General features: G+C 46.2%; 1 protein-coding gene across 1 annotated transcript in view; it reads left to right on the top strand.

Annotated features, from left to right (window-relative positions):
• LOC139364997 (SH3 and multiple ankyrin repeat domains protein 1-like) overlaps positions 1 to 15,144 on the top strand; it is a 106,114-nt gene that overhangs the window by 38,829 nt on the left and 52,141 nt on the right. Inside the window, exon 2 of the mRNA XM_071102295.1 lies at positions 12,493 to 13,038. Within this exon, the coding sequence (XP_070958396.1) occupies positions 12,544 to 13,038 (495 nt within the window). The 5' untranslated portion in view covers positions 12,493 to 12,543. The remainder of the gene's footprint in view (positions 1 to 12,492; positions 13,039 to 15,144) is intronic.

Below are 15,144 nucleotides of genomic sequence, written 5' to 3'. Positions count from 1 at the left end.
CAGTATGTATAGTAACTTTGGAGGGGGCTGTGCTGTGACAGTATTTATAGGTAGTATTTATAGTAACATTGGAGGGGTCTGTGCTGTGGCAGTATTTATATGTAGTATTTATAGTAACCGTAGAGGGGCTGTGGCAGTATTTATAGTAACAGTGGAGGGGCTGTGCTGTGGCAGTATTTATATGTAGTATTTATAGTAACAGTGGAGGGGCTGTGCTGTGGGAGTATTTATAGTAACAGTGGTGTGGCTGTGCTGTGGCAGTACTTATAGGTAGTATTTATAGTAACAGTAGGATGGCATTGCTGTGGCAGTATTTATAGTAACAGTGGAGGGGCTGTGCTGTGGCAGTATTTATAGTACCAGTGGAGGGGCTGTGCTGTGGCAGTATTTATAGGTAGTATTTATAGTAACAGTAGAGTGGCATTGCTGTGGCAGTATTTATAGTAACAGTGGAGGGGCTGTGATGTGGCAGTACTTATAGGCAGTATTTATAGTAACAGTGGAGGGGCTGTGCTGTGGCAGTATTTATAGTAACAGTGGAGGGGCTGTGCTGTGGCAGTATTTATATGTAGTATTTATGGTAACAGTAGGATGGCATTGCTGTGGCAGTATTTATAGTAACAGTGGAGGGGCTGTGCTGTGGCAGTATTTATAGTACCAGTGGAGGGGCTGTGCTGTGGCAGTATTTATAGGTAGTATTTATAGTAACAGTAGAGTGGCATTGCTGTGGCAGTATTTATAGTAACAGTGGAGGGGCTGTGATGTGGCAGTACTTATAGGCAGTATTTATAGTAACAGTGGAGGGGCTGTGCTGTGGCAGTGTTTATAGTAACAGTGGAGGGGCTGTGCTGTGGCAGAACTTATAGGTAGTATTTCTAGTAACAGTGGAGGGGCTGTGCTGTGGCAGAACTTATAGGTAGTATTTATAGTAACATTGGAGGGGGCTGTGCTGTGGCAGAACTTATAGGTAGTATTTATAGTAACAGTGGAGGGGCTGTGCTGTGGCAGTATGTATTTGGCAGTATTTATAGTAACAGTGGTGGGGCTGTGCTGTGGCAGTACTTATAGGTAGTATTTATAGTAACAGTGGAGGGGCTGTGCTGTGGCAGTATGTATTTGGCAGTATTTATAGTAACAGTAGAGTGGCATTGCTGTGGCAGTATTTATAGTAACAGTGGATGGGCTGTGCTGTGGCAGTATTTATAGTACCAGTGGAGGGGCTGTGCTGTGGCAGTATTTATAGGTAGTATTTATAGTAACAGTAGAGTGGCATTGCTGTGGCAGTATTTATAGTAACAGTGGAGGGGCTGTGCTGTGGCAGTACTTATAGGCAGTATTTATAGTAACATTGGAGGGGTCTGTGCTGTGGCAGTATTTATAGGTAGTATTTCTAGTAACAGTGGAGGGGCTGTGATGTGGCAGTACTTATAGGCAGTATTTATAGTAACATTGGAGGGGTCTGTGCTATGGCAGTATTTATAGGTAGTATTTATAGTAACATTGGAGGGGGCTGTGCTGTGGCAGAACTTATAGGTAGTATTTATAGTAACAGTGGAGGGGCTGTGCTGTGGCAGTATGTATTTGGCAGTATTTATAGTAACAGTGGTGGGGCTGTGCTGTGGCAGTACTTATAGGTAGTATTTATAGTAACAGTGGTGGGGCTGTGCTGTGGCAGAACTTATAGGTAGTATTTATAGTAACATTGGAGGGGTGTGCTGTAGCAGTATTTATTTGGCACTATTTATAGTAACAGTGGAGGGGCTGTGCTGTGGCAGTATTTATAGGTAGTATTTATAGTAACAGTAGAGTGGCATTGCTGTGGCAGTATTTATAGTAACAGTGGAGGGGCTGTGATGTGGCAGTACTTATAGGCAGTATTTATAGTAACAGTGGAGGGGCTGTGCTGTGGCAGTACTTATAGGCAGTATTTATAGTAACATTGGAGGGGCTGTGCTGTGGCAGTATGTATTTGGCAGTATTTATAGTAACAGTGGAGTGGAGGGGCTGTGCTGAGGCAGTATTTATAGTAACATTGGAGGGGGCTGTGTCAGTATTCATAGTAACAGTGGAGGGGTGTGCTGTAGCAGTATTTATTTGGCACTATTTATAGTAACAGTGGAGGGGCTGTGCTGTGGCAGTATTTATGGTAACAGTGGAGGGGCTGTGCTGTGGCAGTATTTATAGTAACAGTGGAGGGGCTGTGCGGTGGCAGTATTTATAGTAACAGTGGAGGGGCTGTGCTGTGGCAGTATTTATAGTAACAGTGGAAGGGCTGTGCTGTGGCAGTATTTATAGTAACAGTGGAGGGGCTGTGCGGTGGCAGTATTTATAGTAACAGTGGAAGGGCTGTGCTGTGGCAGTATTTATAGTAACAGTGGAGGGGCTGTGCTGTGGCAGTATTTATAGTAACAGTGGAGGGGCTGTGCGGTGGCAGTATTTATAGTAACAGTGGAGTGGCTGTGCGGTGGCAGTATTTATAGTAACAGTGGAGTGGCTGTGCGGTGGCAGTATTTATAGTAACAGTGGAGTGGAGGGGCTGTGCGGTGGCAGTATTTATAGTAACAGTGGAAGGGCTGTGCTGTGGCAGTATTTATAGTAACAGTGGAGGGGCTGTGCGGTGGCAGTATTTATAGTAACAGTGGAGGGGCTGTGCGGTGGCAGTATTTATAGTAACAGTGGAAGGGCTGTGCTGTGGCAGTATTTATAGTAACAGTGGAGGGGCTGTGCTGTGGCAGTATTTATAGTAACAGTGGAGGGGCTGTGCGGTGGCAGTATTTATAGTAACAGTGGAGTGGCTGTGCGGTGGCAGTATTTATAGTAACAGTGGAGGGGCTGTGCGGTGGCAGTATTTATAGTAACAGTGGAGGGGCTGTGCGGTGGCAGTATTTATAGTAACAGTGGAGTGGAGGGGCTGTGCTGAGGCAGTATTTATAGTAACATTGGAGGGGGCTGTGTCAGTATTCATAGTAACAGTGGAGGGGTGTGCTGTAGCAGTATTTATTTGGCACTATTTATAGTAACAGTGGAGGGGCTGTGCGGTGGCAGTATTTATAGTAACAGTGGAGTGGAGGGGCTGTGCGGTGGCAGTATTTATAGTAACAGTGGAAGGGCTGTGCTGTGGCAGTATTTATAGTAACAGTGGAGGGGCTGTGCGGTGGCAGTATTTATAGTAACAGTGGAGGGGCTGTGCGGTGGCAGTATTTATAGTAACAGTGGAAGGGCTGTGCTGTGGCAGTATTTATAGTAACAGTGGAGGGGCTGTGCTGTGGCAGTATTTATAGTAACAGTGGAGGGGCTGTGCGGTGGCAGTATTTATAGTAACAGTGGAGTGGCTGTGCGGTGGCAGTATTTATAGTAACAGTGGAGGGGCTGTGCGGTGGCAGTATTTATAGTAACAGTGGAGGGGCTGTGCGGTGGCAGTATTTATAGTAACAGTGGAAGGGCTGTGCAGTGGCAGTATTTATTCTGCAGTATTTATAGTAACAGTGGAGGGGCTGTGCTGTGGCAGTATTTATAGTAACAGTGGAGGGGCTGTGCGGTGGCAGTATTTATAGTAACAGTGGAGGGGCTGTGCGGTGGCAGTATTTATAGTAACAGTGGAGGGGCTGTGCGGTGGCAGTATTTATAGTAACAGTGGAAGGGCTGTGCTGTGGCAGTATTTATAGTAACAGTGGAAGGGCTGTGCTGTGGCAGTATGATTGGGATTTGATGTATGAGATATCCTCTCCACATGCAGGTGTTAAGTGTACCAGGAATGTAGGACTAGTGCACAGATCTAAGAGCTGAGGACGTAGCTGCCTGGCAGAGTGCTCATAAGAGACACACACTGAACACACATTCACATGAGTCTTACTTCTCCTTGCTGCTGAAGGTTTCCTATTTTGAAAGTTTTCTTCTGTAAAGTAGACACACACACACATTGCATACGCATTATATAACCCATAATATTGTTATATGATGTCACATGCTGTGTATTTCAACACATATACCCCACACCCCTCCATTTTCAGAACTACCGTGCTGATTTGGGACAGTTTGCAGGCATAATTCAACAAAGAGATACATGAACGTGCACTTTCTGCTTTTCCAGCATATTAAATGATTTAAAACACAAACACAATTAAGAGGTGAAGTTGAGGTGTGAAAAAGTGGATGGAGAGTAGAGAAGAGGAGGGGAGGAGAGGAGTAGTGGAGAGGAGAGGATGGAGAAGGAGAATGGAGGGAAACATAAAAAGTGGCACATAGCTGACAGATAGGAGGATAGATGGGATATATAAAAAGGTGGATATTGAAAAGACAACAGAGAGAGAGAGAGAGAGAGAGAGAGAGAGACAGAGAGAGAGACAGAGACAGAGAGAGAGACAGAGAGTGAGAGAGAGAGTGAGAGAGACAGAGAGAGAGAGAGACAGAGAGAGAGAGAGACAGAGAGAGAGAGAGAGAGACAGAGAGAGAGAGTGAGAGAGAGAGAGAGAGAGAGAGAGAGAGACAGAGAGAGAGAGAGACAGAGAGAGATAGAGTGTGAGAGAGAGAGAGAGAGAGAGAGAGAGAGAGAGAGAGAGAGACAGAGAGAGAGAGAAAGAGAGAGAGAGAGAGAGTGTGAGAGAGAGAGAGAGAGAGAGACAGAGAGAGAGAGAGAGACAGAGAGAGAGAGAGTGTGAGAGAGAGAGAGAGAGAGAGAGAGAGAGAGAGACAGAGAGAGAGAGAGTGTGAGAGAGAGAGAGAGAGAGAGACAGAGAGAGAGAGAGAGACAGACAGAGAGAGAGAGAGAAATAGAGAGAGAGAGAGGGTGTGAGAGAGAGAGAGAGAGAGAGAGAGAGAGAGACAGAGAGAGAGAGAGAGACAGAGAGAGAGAGAGAAAGAGATAGAGAGAGAGAGAGAGAGAGAGAGAGCAAAACAGAGGTGAGTAAAGCAAAGGAGCGCTAAAAGTAATTGAATGTGAATCCATATTGATTGGCCTACATAGAATAGGTTAGGACACTATACATGATGCTGTCTCTCCCTACATGGGGGAGTTTATGGAGTCAGATCTATTCAGCGTTGTTCAGTCATTCAGCTCTCTGTCTTCCCTCATCAATTATCTGTCTCTACTCACCTCTAACCTATCTAAGGAGATATCCTGACGGGAGTCATTCACTAGAGCAAAGGTATAGGAGTTGTATGGGATTAGACTAGTCTCAACACAGACCTTTAAGGACCAGGATGTTAACATGTCAGAAGATGTATAAGTGATAAATACCTAAGATATTAGGAAAATCATTACTGAATCGTATTTGTTCTAGTCTCAGACAAAATGAAACTATAGCTCTGCATACCAGTTGAGGATGTCTTTATTCATTCAAAGCAGACACCAACTAAAAGCAGACACCAACTAAAAGCAGACACCAACTAAAAGCAGACACCAACTAAAAGCAGACACCAACTAAAAGCAGACACCAACTAAAAGCAGACACCAACTAAATGCAGACACCAACTAAATGCAGACACCAACTAAAAGCAGACACCAACTAAAAGCAGACACCAACTAAAAGCAGACACCAACTAAAAGCAGACACCAACAAAAAGCAGACACCAACTAAATGCAGACACCAACTAAATGCAGACACCAACTAAAAGCAGACACCAACTAAAAGCAGACACCAACTAAAAGCAGACACCAACTAAATGCAGACACCAACTAAAAGCAGACACCAACTAAATGCGGACGTAGACTTTTTTTAAATCTGGTCTTTTCTTATCTGTTCAAAAGCCTCCCAACGGCTCTATACCTCCGGTGAAAACACCTGATTCAGCCACTAGTACCGTAGGGAGCTGTCAAGCCCACCGCAAATAACTGTCAAATAACCCCATCCTACTCAATGACAGCTCTGTCCAGGGTACTATGCCCCAGTGGCACCCTATTCCATATATAGTACACTACTTTTGACCAGGACCCATAGGGCTCTGGTTGACAGTAGTGCACTAGGAAGGAAACAGGGTGAAATTTGCAACGCACCCCAGCTCTCTGCTCTGTTCTTCAACTAGTCTTTTACTGTCTGTCCATTTGTGTCTCTGACTATGAGTCAGTTGTGTAATCCCTGGTCCCTAGTTACAGGTGTTTCATTACAGCCAGCACATAACACCAGGCTGGTTAGACTGTCTGAAACCTGCCTGCTCATCACACACACATCTCTGGTCCAGTCCCAGTGGGATGACATCACAACGTGTAGTTAGCTGATGGAGCTGTTCTTGGACTTCAAAAGCCATCATGCTGACAAAGATAAGAGGCAGTCACATGTTCTGCCAGCCTGGTGTCAGTTTCAGATCTGTTGCCAACTCCTCTTACTAACGTGTACTGTACTGCATGAGTTGGAGCAGTTGGCTATGGCATGTGTAGCATTAGGACCAGCCCAGGCTAGTGTGTTTTGGAGTCCAGGCTCAGAAACCCTCAATTGTGTTATTGTGAGGGGCAGAGCTGGGGGTGTTATGTGGTCTCCTGTTCCCTGCGTAAAGGCCCGGAGCAGAGCAGCATCTCCCTTTAATATTTCACATCCCTCGTCTGCTCCTCAGTCCCCTACAGCTACACCCACTACCTTTATTAATTCATCAGCCTCTCCACTACACTGACACATAATGGTCCCCACTAGAGCTGCCTGCCAGGGAGGGAGGGGGAGGGAGGCAGGGGGTGGTCAGGCGGGTGGTCAGGCAGGCGGGAGAACTTGCCTCTGTGTGTGATGTCATCACTCTGCTTCCAGACCAACAGGCAGGCGAGGGGGAGCTGCAGCTGGTATTAGTCAGCTCCTGGAATAGGCAGCAGAGAGAGAGAGCTGCCTGGCTGCCTGTCTGTGTGTGATGTCATCACTCTGCTTCCAGACCAACAGGCAGGCGAGGGGGAGCTGCAGCTGGTATTAGTCAGCTCCTGGAATAGGCAGCAGAGAGAGAGAGCTGCCTGGCTGCCTGTCTGTGTGTGATGTCATCACTCTGCTTCCAGACCAACAGGCAGGCGAGGGGGAGCTGCAGCTGGTATTAGTCAGCTCCTGGAATAGGCAGCAGAGAGAGAGAGCTGCCTGGCTGCCTGTCTGTGTGTGATGTCATCACTCTGCTTCCAGACCAACAGGCAGGCGAGGGGGAGCTGCAGCTGGTATTAGTCAGCTCCTGGAATAGGCAGCAGAGAGAGAGAGCTGCCTGGCTGCCTGTCTGTGAATGAGGTCATCACTCTGCTTCCAGACCAACAGGCAGGCGAGGGGGAGCTGCAGCTGGTATTAGTCAGCTCCTGGAATAGGCAGCAGAGAGAGAGAGCTGCCTGGCTGCCTGTCTGTGTGTGATGTCATCACTCTGAGCCTGTTCACACTGTTTCCTGTGACATCTTTAGATTGAATGTGGGGGTAACAGGCAGAATGTACAGTAGTACTGTAGTAGTCCACCTGACTAACTAAATGAACTAGGAGGTCAGTTTTGAGCCTCAGGAGGTACAGATTGTGGTTTCCTCTCTCTCTTCATCCACCCATCAGTTGTGTACTGTAGGGGTGTTCACTATTGTTTTATGGATTTCCCAAAGCGCTGAATTGCTGAATCCTTTCATTGTGTTCTGCTACTGTTGCCTGACAGAGATATTATGCTTGGAGGGAGAGATGAAATTTATGAATATTCACCTTCCCTCCTTCTAACATAACTGTGTGGGAGGGAGTGTTTGGTCATTGTTTTTTGATCACTGTCTGTAGGGAGAGTGTGTGATCAATGTCTGTAGGGATATTGTGTGATCACTGTCTGTAGGGAGAGTGTGTGATCACTGTCTGTAGGGAGAGTGTGTGATCACTGTCTGTAGGGATATTGTGTGATCACTGTCTGTAGGTAGAGTGTGTGATTGCTGTCTGTAGGGAGAGTGTGTGATTGCTGTCTGTAGGGAGAGTGTGTGATTGCTGTCTGTAGGAAGAGTGTGTGATCACTGTCTGTAGGGAGAGTGTGTGATTGCTGTCTGTAGGGAGAGTGTGTGATTGCTGTCTGTAGGAAGAGTGTGTGATTGCTGTCTGTAGGGAGAGTGTGTGATCACTGTCTGTAGGTAGAGTGTGTGATTGCTGTCTGTAGGGAGAGTGTGTGATTGCTGTCTGTAGGGAGAGTGTGTGATCACTGTCTGTAGGTAGAGTGTGTGATTGCTGTCTGTAGGGAGAGTGTGTGATCACTGTCTGTAGGGAGAGTGTGTGATTGCTGTCTGTAGGAAGAGTGTGTGATCACTGTCTGTAGGTAGAGTGTGTGATTGCTGTCTGTAGGGAGAGTGTGTGATCACTGTCTGTAGGGAGAGTGTGTGATTGCTGTCTGTAGGAAGAGTGTGCGATTGCTGTCTGTAGGAAGAGTGTGTGATTGCTGTCTGTAGGAAGAGTGTGTGATTGCTGTCTGTAGGAAGAGTGTGCGATTGCTGTCTGTAGGAAGAGTGTGCGACCTAACCAACATAATAAAGAAAACAAAGATAACTAAGGTCAGGGCGTGACAGAGAGTGTGTGATCACTGTCTGTAGGGAGAGTGTGTGATTGCTGTCTGTAGGAAGAGTGTGCGATTGCTGTCTGTAGGAAGAGTGTGTGATTGCTGTCTGTAGGAAGAGTGTGTGATTGCTGTCTGTAGGAAGAGTGTGCGATTGCTGTCTGTAGGAAGAGTGTGCGACCTAACCAACATAATAAAGAAAACAAAGATAACTAAGGTCAGGGCGTGACAGAGAGTGTGTGATCGCTGTCTGTAGGGAGAGTGTGTGATCACTGTCTGGGAAAAGAACAGCATTACCTAACCTCACTCTTCTGTGGGCGGGGCCTCCTGGGTGACAGTTTGATGACATGTAGCAGAAGGCCGGAGGTCAGAACTGACAGAGAAGGATTATATTCGCTCCCAATTAGCCCTTACTCATGCTGGAACTGTATCAGAAAGGTCAAAGTTTACACATATGGTTGGCTGTGTGTGTGTGTGTGTGTGTGTGTGTGTGTGTGTGTGTGTGTGTGTGTGTGTGTGTGTGTGTGTGTGTGTGTGTGTGTGTGTGTGTGTGTGTGTGTGTGTGTGTGTGTGTGTGTGTTAGAGAGGGAGGGGCTAGAGAGGGAGGGAGAGAAATGGTCCGCTCTAGTTTAGTGGCCTGAAAGTGGGGCGATCTGTTCCTTGGAAGTTTCCCAGTGAAGTTTCCTGGGGACCGAGACACTGAAAATATCTATCTATATACACTCTTTGTCCTACATACAGTAAAAGAGAGGCTGAAAGAGAGAGAGAGAGAGAGAGAGAGACAGAGAGAGGTGTAGCAAGAGAGATTGATTGGGGAAGGTAAATGACACCACAGACAATGATGGTGGGACATTACAGACCAGATGACATGGCTTTGGATCCACATTGGCTGTGGATGTAAAGAACTTTGATCACTTGTAAGCACTATATCAATCTAATCTGTTAACGGAAGTGTGACCCATGTTATGATCCTGGCTCACAGAACAACTGTGAACCGTTGCTGGACCACTAAGGACCACACAGAATCTGACTTATCTCACTGACACTACCTCTCAGCAGGAGATGGACTGTGGGTGAGGATAAAGAGGGTCAATCAACCCCACTGATCAGCAGGAAGTCCAGTCAGTCTGACTCTGTCTCCCTGGAGTACTGTCAAAGGCACGACGTGACCCTTAACTAAATTGCAGCTTTCCAAGGAGAGTGCTGAAGGAGAAGTCTTTGTTGAGAGGAGATACGCAGTGGGAGAGATCTCTGTCGCTTATAGGAAATATCTAATCTATGTATCTCTCTGTTCCATCTCTTCTCTACAGGGCACATTCATTAAGGCCTATTATGTGTGACTCATCATGACTTCTCTCTTCAAACTAAATGAACACATTCTCCTTGCATTTCTCCACTTAACCGCTCACTTTTCTCCTTTGGTGTCCGCCTCCCTCAACCCTTTTAGTTTTCCCTCTCACCCCAGTCCACCTCCTGCGGTCTCTTCTCCTCCTGCTCCCTGTTCTGCCTTCTTCACGCTCCTTTCCACTTCAACAGTCTGTCTCAGCTTCCTTTCTCAGTATTTTTCTCTCAGCCCTCTCTCCTCCCCAATATCTCCCTGTTCCTCTCTGTCTCTCCCATCCTCTCTGTCTCTCCCATCCTCTCTGTCTCTCCCATCTTCTCTGTCCTCCCTCCTCTGCCTTGTTCCCCTCTCCGTCTCTCTAATCAGATCTGCTGTGTTCCTTTCCTCCTTCTATCTGCTTTTCTACTATGATCTCTCTCTCTCCTGGCTCCCAGTCCTTCTCCTTGTTCCAAATCCTCAGCTCTCTATTGAAACTAATCCTCTGTATTTCTCTACCCCCAACCCTGGAGCTTCTCTCTCTCTCTTTCCCCTCTCTCTCCATCTCTTTATCCATTCAACTCCCCCGCTCCATAGTGTCCTATTGCCTCCTCCCTATCTGCTCCCTTCTTCTATCTTCTCCTCCCTATCTCTGATTACTCAGCACTATGCTAAATATATTTTTGGATCATATTTGATATTTTCTACCATTCCCAGTTAGGCAGCTTTCTGACAGGCTTCCGACCTAGATGCCATCTCCGTGTCCTTCCACCAGCCCCCCCAATATCTTTCTCTCTCTCTCTTTCGCTCTTTCTCTCTTTCTCTCTCTCTCTCTCTCTCTCTCTCTCTCTCTCTCTCTCTCTCTCGCTCTGTTTCTTTCTTTCTTTCTCTCTCCGTCTCTCTCTCTCTCTCTCTTTCTGCCCTTCCCGATGTGTCTGTCTCTGTCTAAAACCTGCTCTCTTCCCCTCTCTCTCTCCTGTGTCTCTGTCTAAAACCTGCTCTCTTCCCCTCTCTCTCTCCTGTGTCTCTGTACCCCCTTCTCTTTGTCTTCCGCCCTCATTTTTGCTCTCTCTCTCTTTCTGAGTCTCTCTGTCGTCTCTGCTACCTGACAGTGTCACTGTATGGTGGTGTCCAGGTGTGCTGTAACACTACTGTGGCCTGTCAGCTCAGCTGCACTGTGCTCTTCATTAGTGAGGAGGCTGAGATGCATGAATATGACACAGGTTAAAGATCCATGAGAAATATTATATCTGTGTTTCTCATTTGCTTTGTTTTGGCACAATGTGTCACCATCTCTCACACTAAAATCTTCCTTCTCTCCCACCCTGTGGTTTCTCATTTTCTCATATTGTCTTCTCCTCTCCTCTCATTCTCTCTGACGACAGCTAGTGGTATTTGCTGTCACTCACTGTCCTCTGAGAACAGCCCTGGGAGCTGTTGTCAAACACAGCTTTTCTCACAGTGGCCCCTCTCTTCCCTGTGTCTTTCAACCATCTTACACACACACACACACACACACACACACACACACACACACACACACACACACACACACACACACACACATGTTCAATTTACAGTTCATTACTCTCCTATGCTTGGGTGCATTCAAAGTGAAATAGCTCGAACACAATGAGCGACAGGATATTGGATGTTTTCAAAATGAACGTTTAAATGAGCACCCAGAGATAAAACATCACAATTTAGGCAGTTTTATTGGCAGTGCTATCTCTCTTTTTGCCTTTGTTTCTGGGTATTCATTGTTGATATAGTTGTGTTGTATTGTAACGGATGTGGGTGTGTGCTATGTGGTAGATGTCAGGAGGGCAGGGTCAGTTTCAGAATTTGGGTTCGTCCTCTTCAGCTGGTGTGAATTGTGTTGTGTGGCCACTTGAACATGCTGTTTTAGCTGTGGGGAGCTGTCCTGTATGGAGTGGTGCTGAAACTCACAGAGCGCAATGCTGCCTAGTATCCACTAGGGACTGACCTGAACACTCTCCAGCTTGTAGTGCACTGTCTGCAGTCCGAGGTGCATCACAGACGCTCTGAAATTGTTCTCTCCACTCTGAGAGGTGAGGTTGAAGACTGTTTCATGCTACTGTGAAGTGTTATAGTCTAGTCTAGTCAAATGTGTGAGTGTGTAGAGGTAGTCTACAGTGTGTATTGTATTGTTTGCAGTAGTAGTGTAATGTTTGTAGTTTCAGTGGTGCTCTTGACAGTATAACAGTCATTGTGGTCAGTCTATAGATGTAGTATTTATCAAGGCACTGGCTACCAGGGCAGTATTATGTATGTCTACTATTTATAGAGCAGAGGTGGAAGATCTATTGCATAGATATTTATATGGGAGGTGTTGAAGAATACATTGTGATGAAATGGCAGCGCATGGTGACAGTGAAAAGGCAGAATGAAAGGAGTCAGTCTGTTCCCATAGTGACCAGAGTCAGGACATGAAACAGTGTAGGAACCCCGACAGACACTGGGGCTGCTGGTTGAGTTTTTAGGATTGTCCTTGGAACTCTCTCTCTCTCTCTCTCTCTCTCTCTCTCTCTCTCTCTGTCTCTCTTTCTCTCTCTCTCTCTGTCTCTCTCTGTCTCTCTCTCTCTCTCTCTCTCTCTCTCTCTCTCTCTCTCTGTCTCTCTCTCTCTCTCTCTCTCTCTCTCTCTCTCTCTCTCTCTCTCTTGACCTTTCATGGTTCTCCTCTTCTCCTTTCTCCTCCTCAGTGAGTCTTGGGGAATGATGCCGCTGCCGTTTGTGCCACCCTCCCTGTCGCCATGACAATGCCGCTCAGCCCCCTCTCCAGTGACGAGGAGCAGCAAAGGATGCTGGGAAACAATAGACATCTATATCCTGGGGCAGAGGACGAGGAAGAGGAGGAGGAAGATGAAGAAGAGGAGGGTGAGGAAGATGACCGTGATGCAGAGGGAGAAGATGGGGAGAATGGAGAGCTGGAGGGAGAAGAGGAAGAAGAGGAAGTGGAGGAAGTCAGGCGAGGAGGGGGCATGTCGCGAGGAGGCAGGGATGAGGGGCACAGGCAATTAGGCAAAATGACTGGACGACCCACAGGAGACAGACAGATACGACCCGGCAACATTGGGCACACAGTAAACCCTTATTCGTCCAACCATGGACCCACCCATCAACAGCCAGCCAATCAGCAGCAGCAGCAGAAGAGGCTGAGAGAGCATAGCTCCAGCAGGGCGCCGTCAGAGGACGCCCACATCGCCATGATGGTGTTCCGCATCGGCATCCCCGACATCAAACAGACGGTCAGTGACATCACACCTATTGTACCACCCCTACAGATGTAGGATCTTAATTTGAGTCAGTTTGCTACAGCAGGAAAATAATCCTGCAGCAACAGGAAATGTGAATTATTATGTGGATCATAATTAATGAACATTTTTGGAAGGGTTGATACATTTTAAGGGAAAATCAAGTCTGAAATGTCAAAGTGGAAATTACAAACTTTAGAAGCCTTGTTAAAACTCAAATACACAATAAGTTAGCATTTTCTGCCTCGCAGGAGAATTCTCAGCAACAAAAGAGTGATCAAATTAAGATCCTACATTCGTATAGCAACCACTGGCATCAATAAATACAAACATTATGACCACTGACAGTCAGTACCACACCCTATAACCAACCTTCAGGACCACCCCCATTCACACTTCCATCAAACAGACAGTCACTACTTCTCCCCCATACAACCACTGACGCCCAGTTCAACTGTTGGTGAGTATGCTGGGGGTTTACATCTTGAACTCTTCACAGTAGTTGCTTGACTTCTGACCTGTTCTTGTGTCTCTCGGTGTTTGGGAACGTACATATTTTGTCTTTTTTCTCAATGTCTCGACAATTCGAATCTGCAAAGCTAGGCAGACATTCTCCCAGAGTACTTCTTCAGATCCACTAAGACATAAGGGCGAAGTGTGTTCACACACACACACACACACACACACACACGTGCGCGTACACACACAGCGCCTCAGCAGCAGAAACACACGGTTTGATCCTGTCAGCACAGTGACTGAACTGAGAGAGAGTTTCAAGGTGACCTAGCTGTTTTACAGAATAGAAATACAGAGACAGAGTGAGAGAAAAAGAGACCAAGAGAGACAGAGAGACAGACAGAGACAAATAGATATAGAGAGACAGACAGAGAGAGAGACAGCCAGGGAGAGACAGACAGAGAGAGACAGAGACAGACAGAGAGAGATAGAGAGAGACAGAGACAGACAGATACAGACAGAGAGAGAAAGAGAGAGACAGACAGAGAGAGAGACAGCCAGGGAGAGACAGACAGAGAGAGACAGAGACAGACAGATACAGACAGAGAGAGATAGAGAGAGAGAGAGACAGCCAGGGAGAGACAGACAGAGAGAGACAGAGAGAGACCGAGAGAGAGAGACAGAGAGAGGGTGCTTCTGTCACCAACCAAGGAGGGCCTACAGCAGCACCTAGATATTCTGCACAGATTCTGCCAGACCTGGGCCCTGACAGTAAATCTCAGTAAGACCAAAATAATGGTGTTCCAAAAAAGTCCAGTCGGCAGGACCACAACTACAAATTCCATCTAGACACTGTTGCCCTAGAGCACACAAAAAAACGATACATACCTTAGCCTAAACATCAGCGCCACAGGTAACTTCCACAAAGCTGTGAACGATCTGAGACAAGGCAAGAAGGGCATTCTATGCCATCAAAAGGGACATAAATTTCAACATACCAATTAGGATCTTGCTAAAAATACTTGAATCAGTCATAGAGCCCATTACCCTTTATGGTTGTGAGGTCTGGGGTCCGCTCACCAACCAAGACTTCACAAAATGGGACAAACACCAAATTGAAACTCTGCATGCAGAATTCTGCAAAAATATCCTCCGTGTACAACGTAGAACACCAAATAATGCATGCAGAGCAGAATTAGGCCGATACCCACTAATTATCAAAATCCAGAAAAGAGTCGTTAAATTCTACAACCACCTAAAAGGAAGCGACTCCAAAACCTTCCATAACAAAGCCATCACCTACAGAGAGATGAACCTGGAGAAGAGTCCCCTAAGCAAGCTGGTCCTGGGGCTCTGTTCACAAACATAAACACACCCCACAGAGCTCCAGGACAACAACACAATTAGACCCAACCAAATCATGAGAAAACAAAAATATAATTATTTGACACATTGGAAAGAATTAACAAAAAAAACAGAGCAAACTAGAATGCTATTTGGCCCTAAACATAGAGTACACAGTGGCATATAATATATATAATATATATAATATGACATTTGTAATGTCTTTATTGTTTTGAAACTTCTGTATGTGTAATGTTTACTGTTAATTTTTATTGTTTATTTCACTTTTGTATATTATCT

The sequence above is a fragment of the Oncorhynchus clarkii genome, chromosome 13 (assembly GCF_045791955.1).
Source record: "Oncorhynchus clarkii lewisi isolate Uvic-CL-2024 chromosome 13, UVic_Ocla_1.0, whole genome shotgun sequence".
Taxonomy (NCBI): domain Eukaryota; kingdom Metazoa; phylum Chordata; class Actinopteri; order Salmoniformes; family Salmonidae; genus Oncorhynchus; species Oncorhynchus clarkii.
Note: the sequence above shows the minus strand (reverse complement) of the source record. Positions and strands in the feature narration are given on the sequence as shown.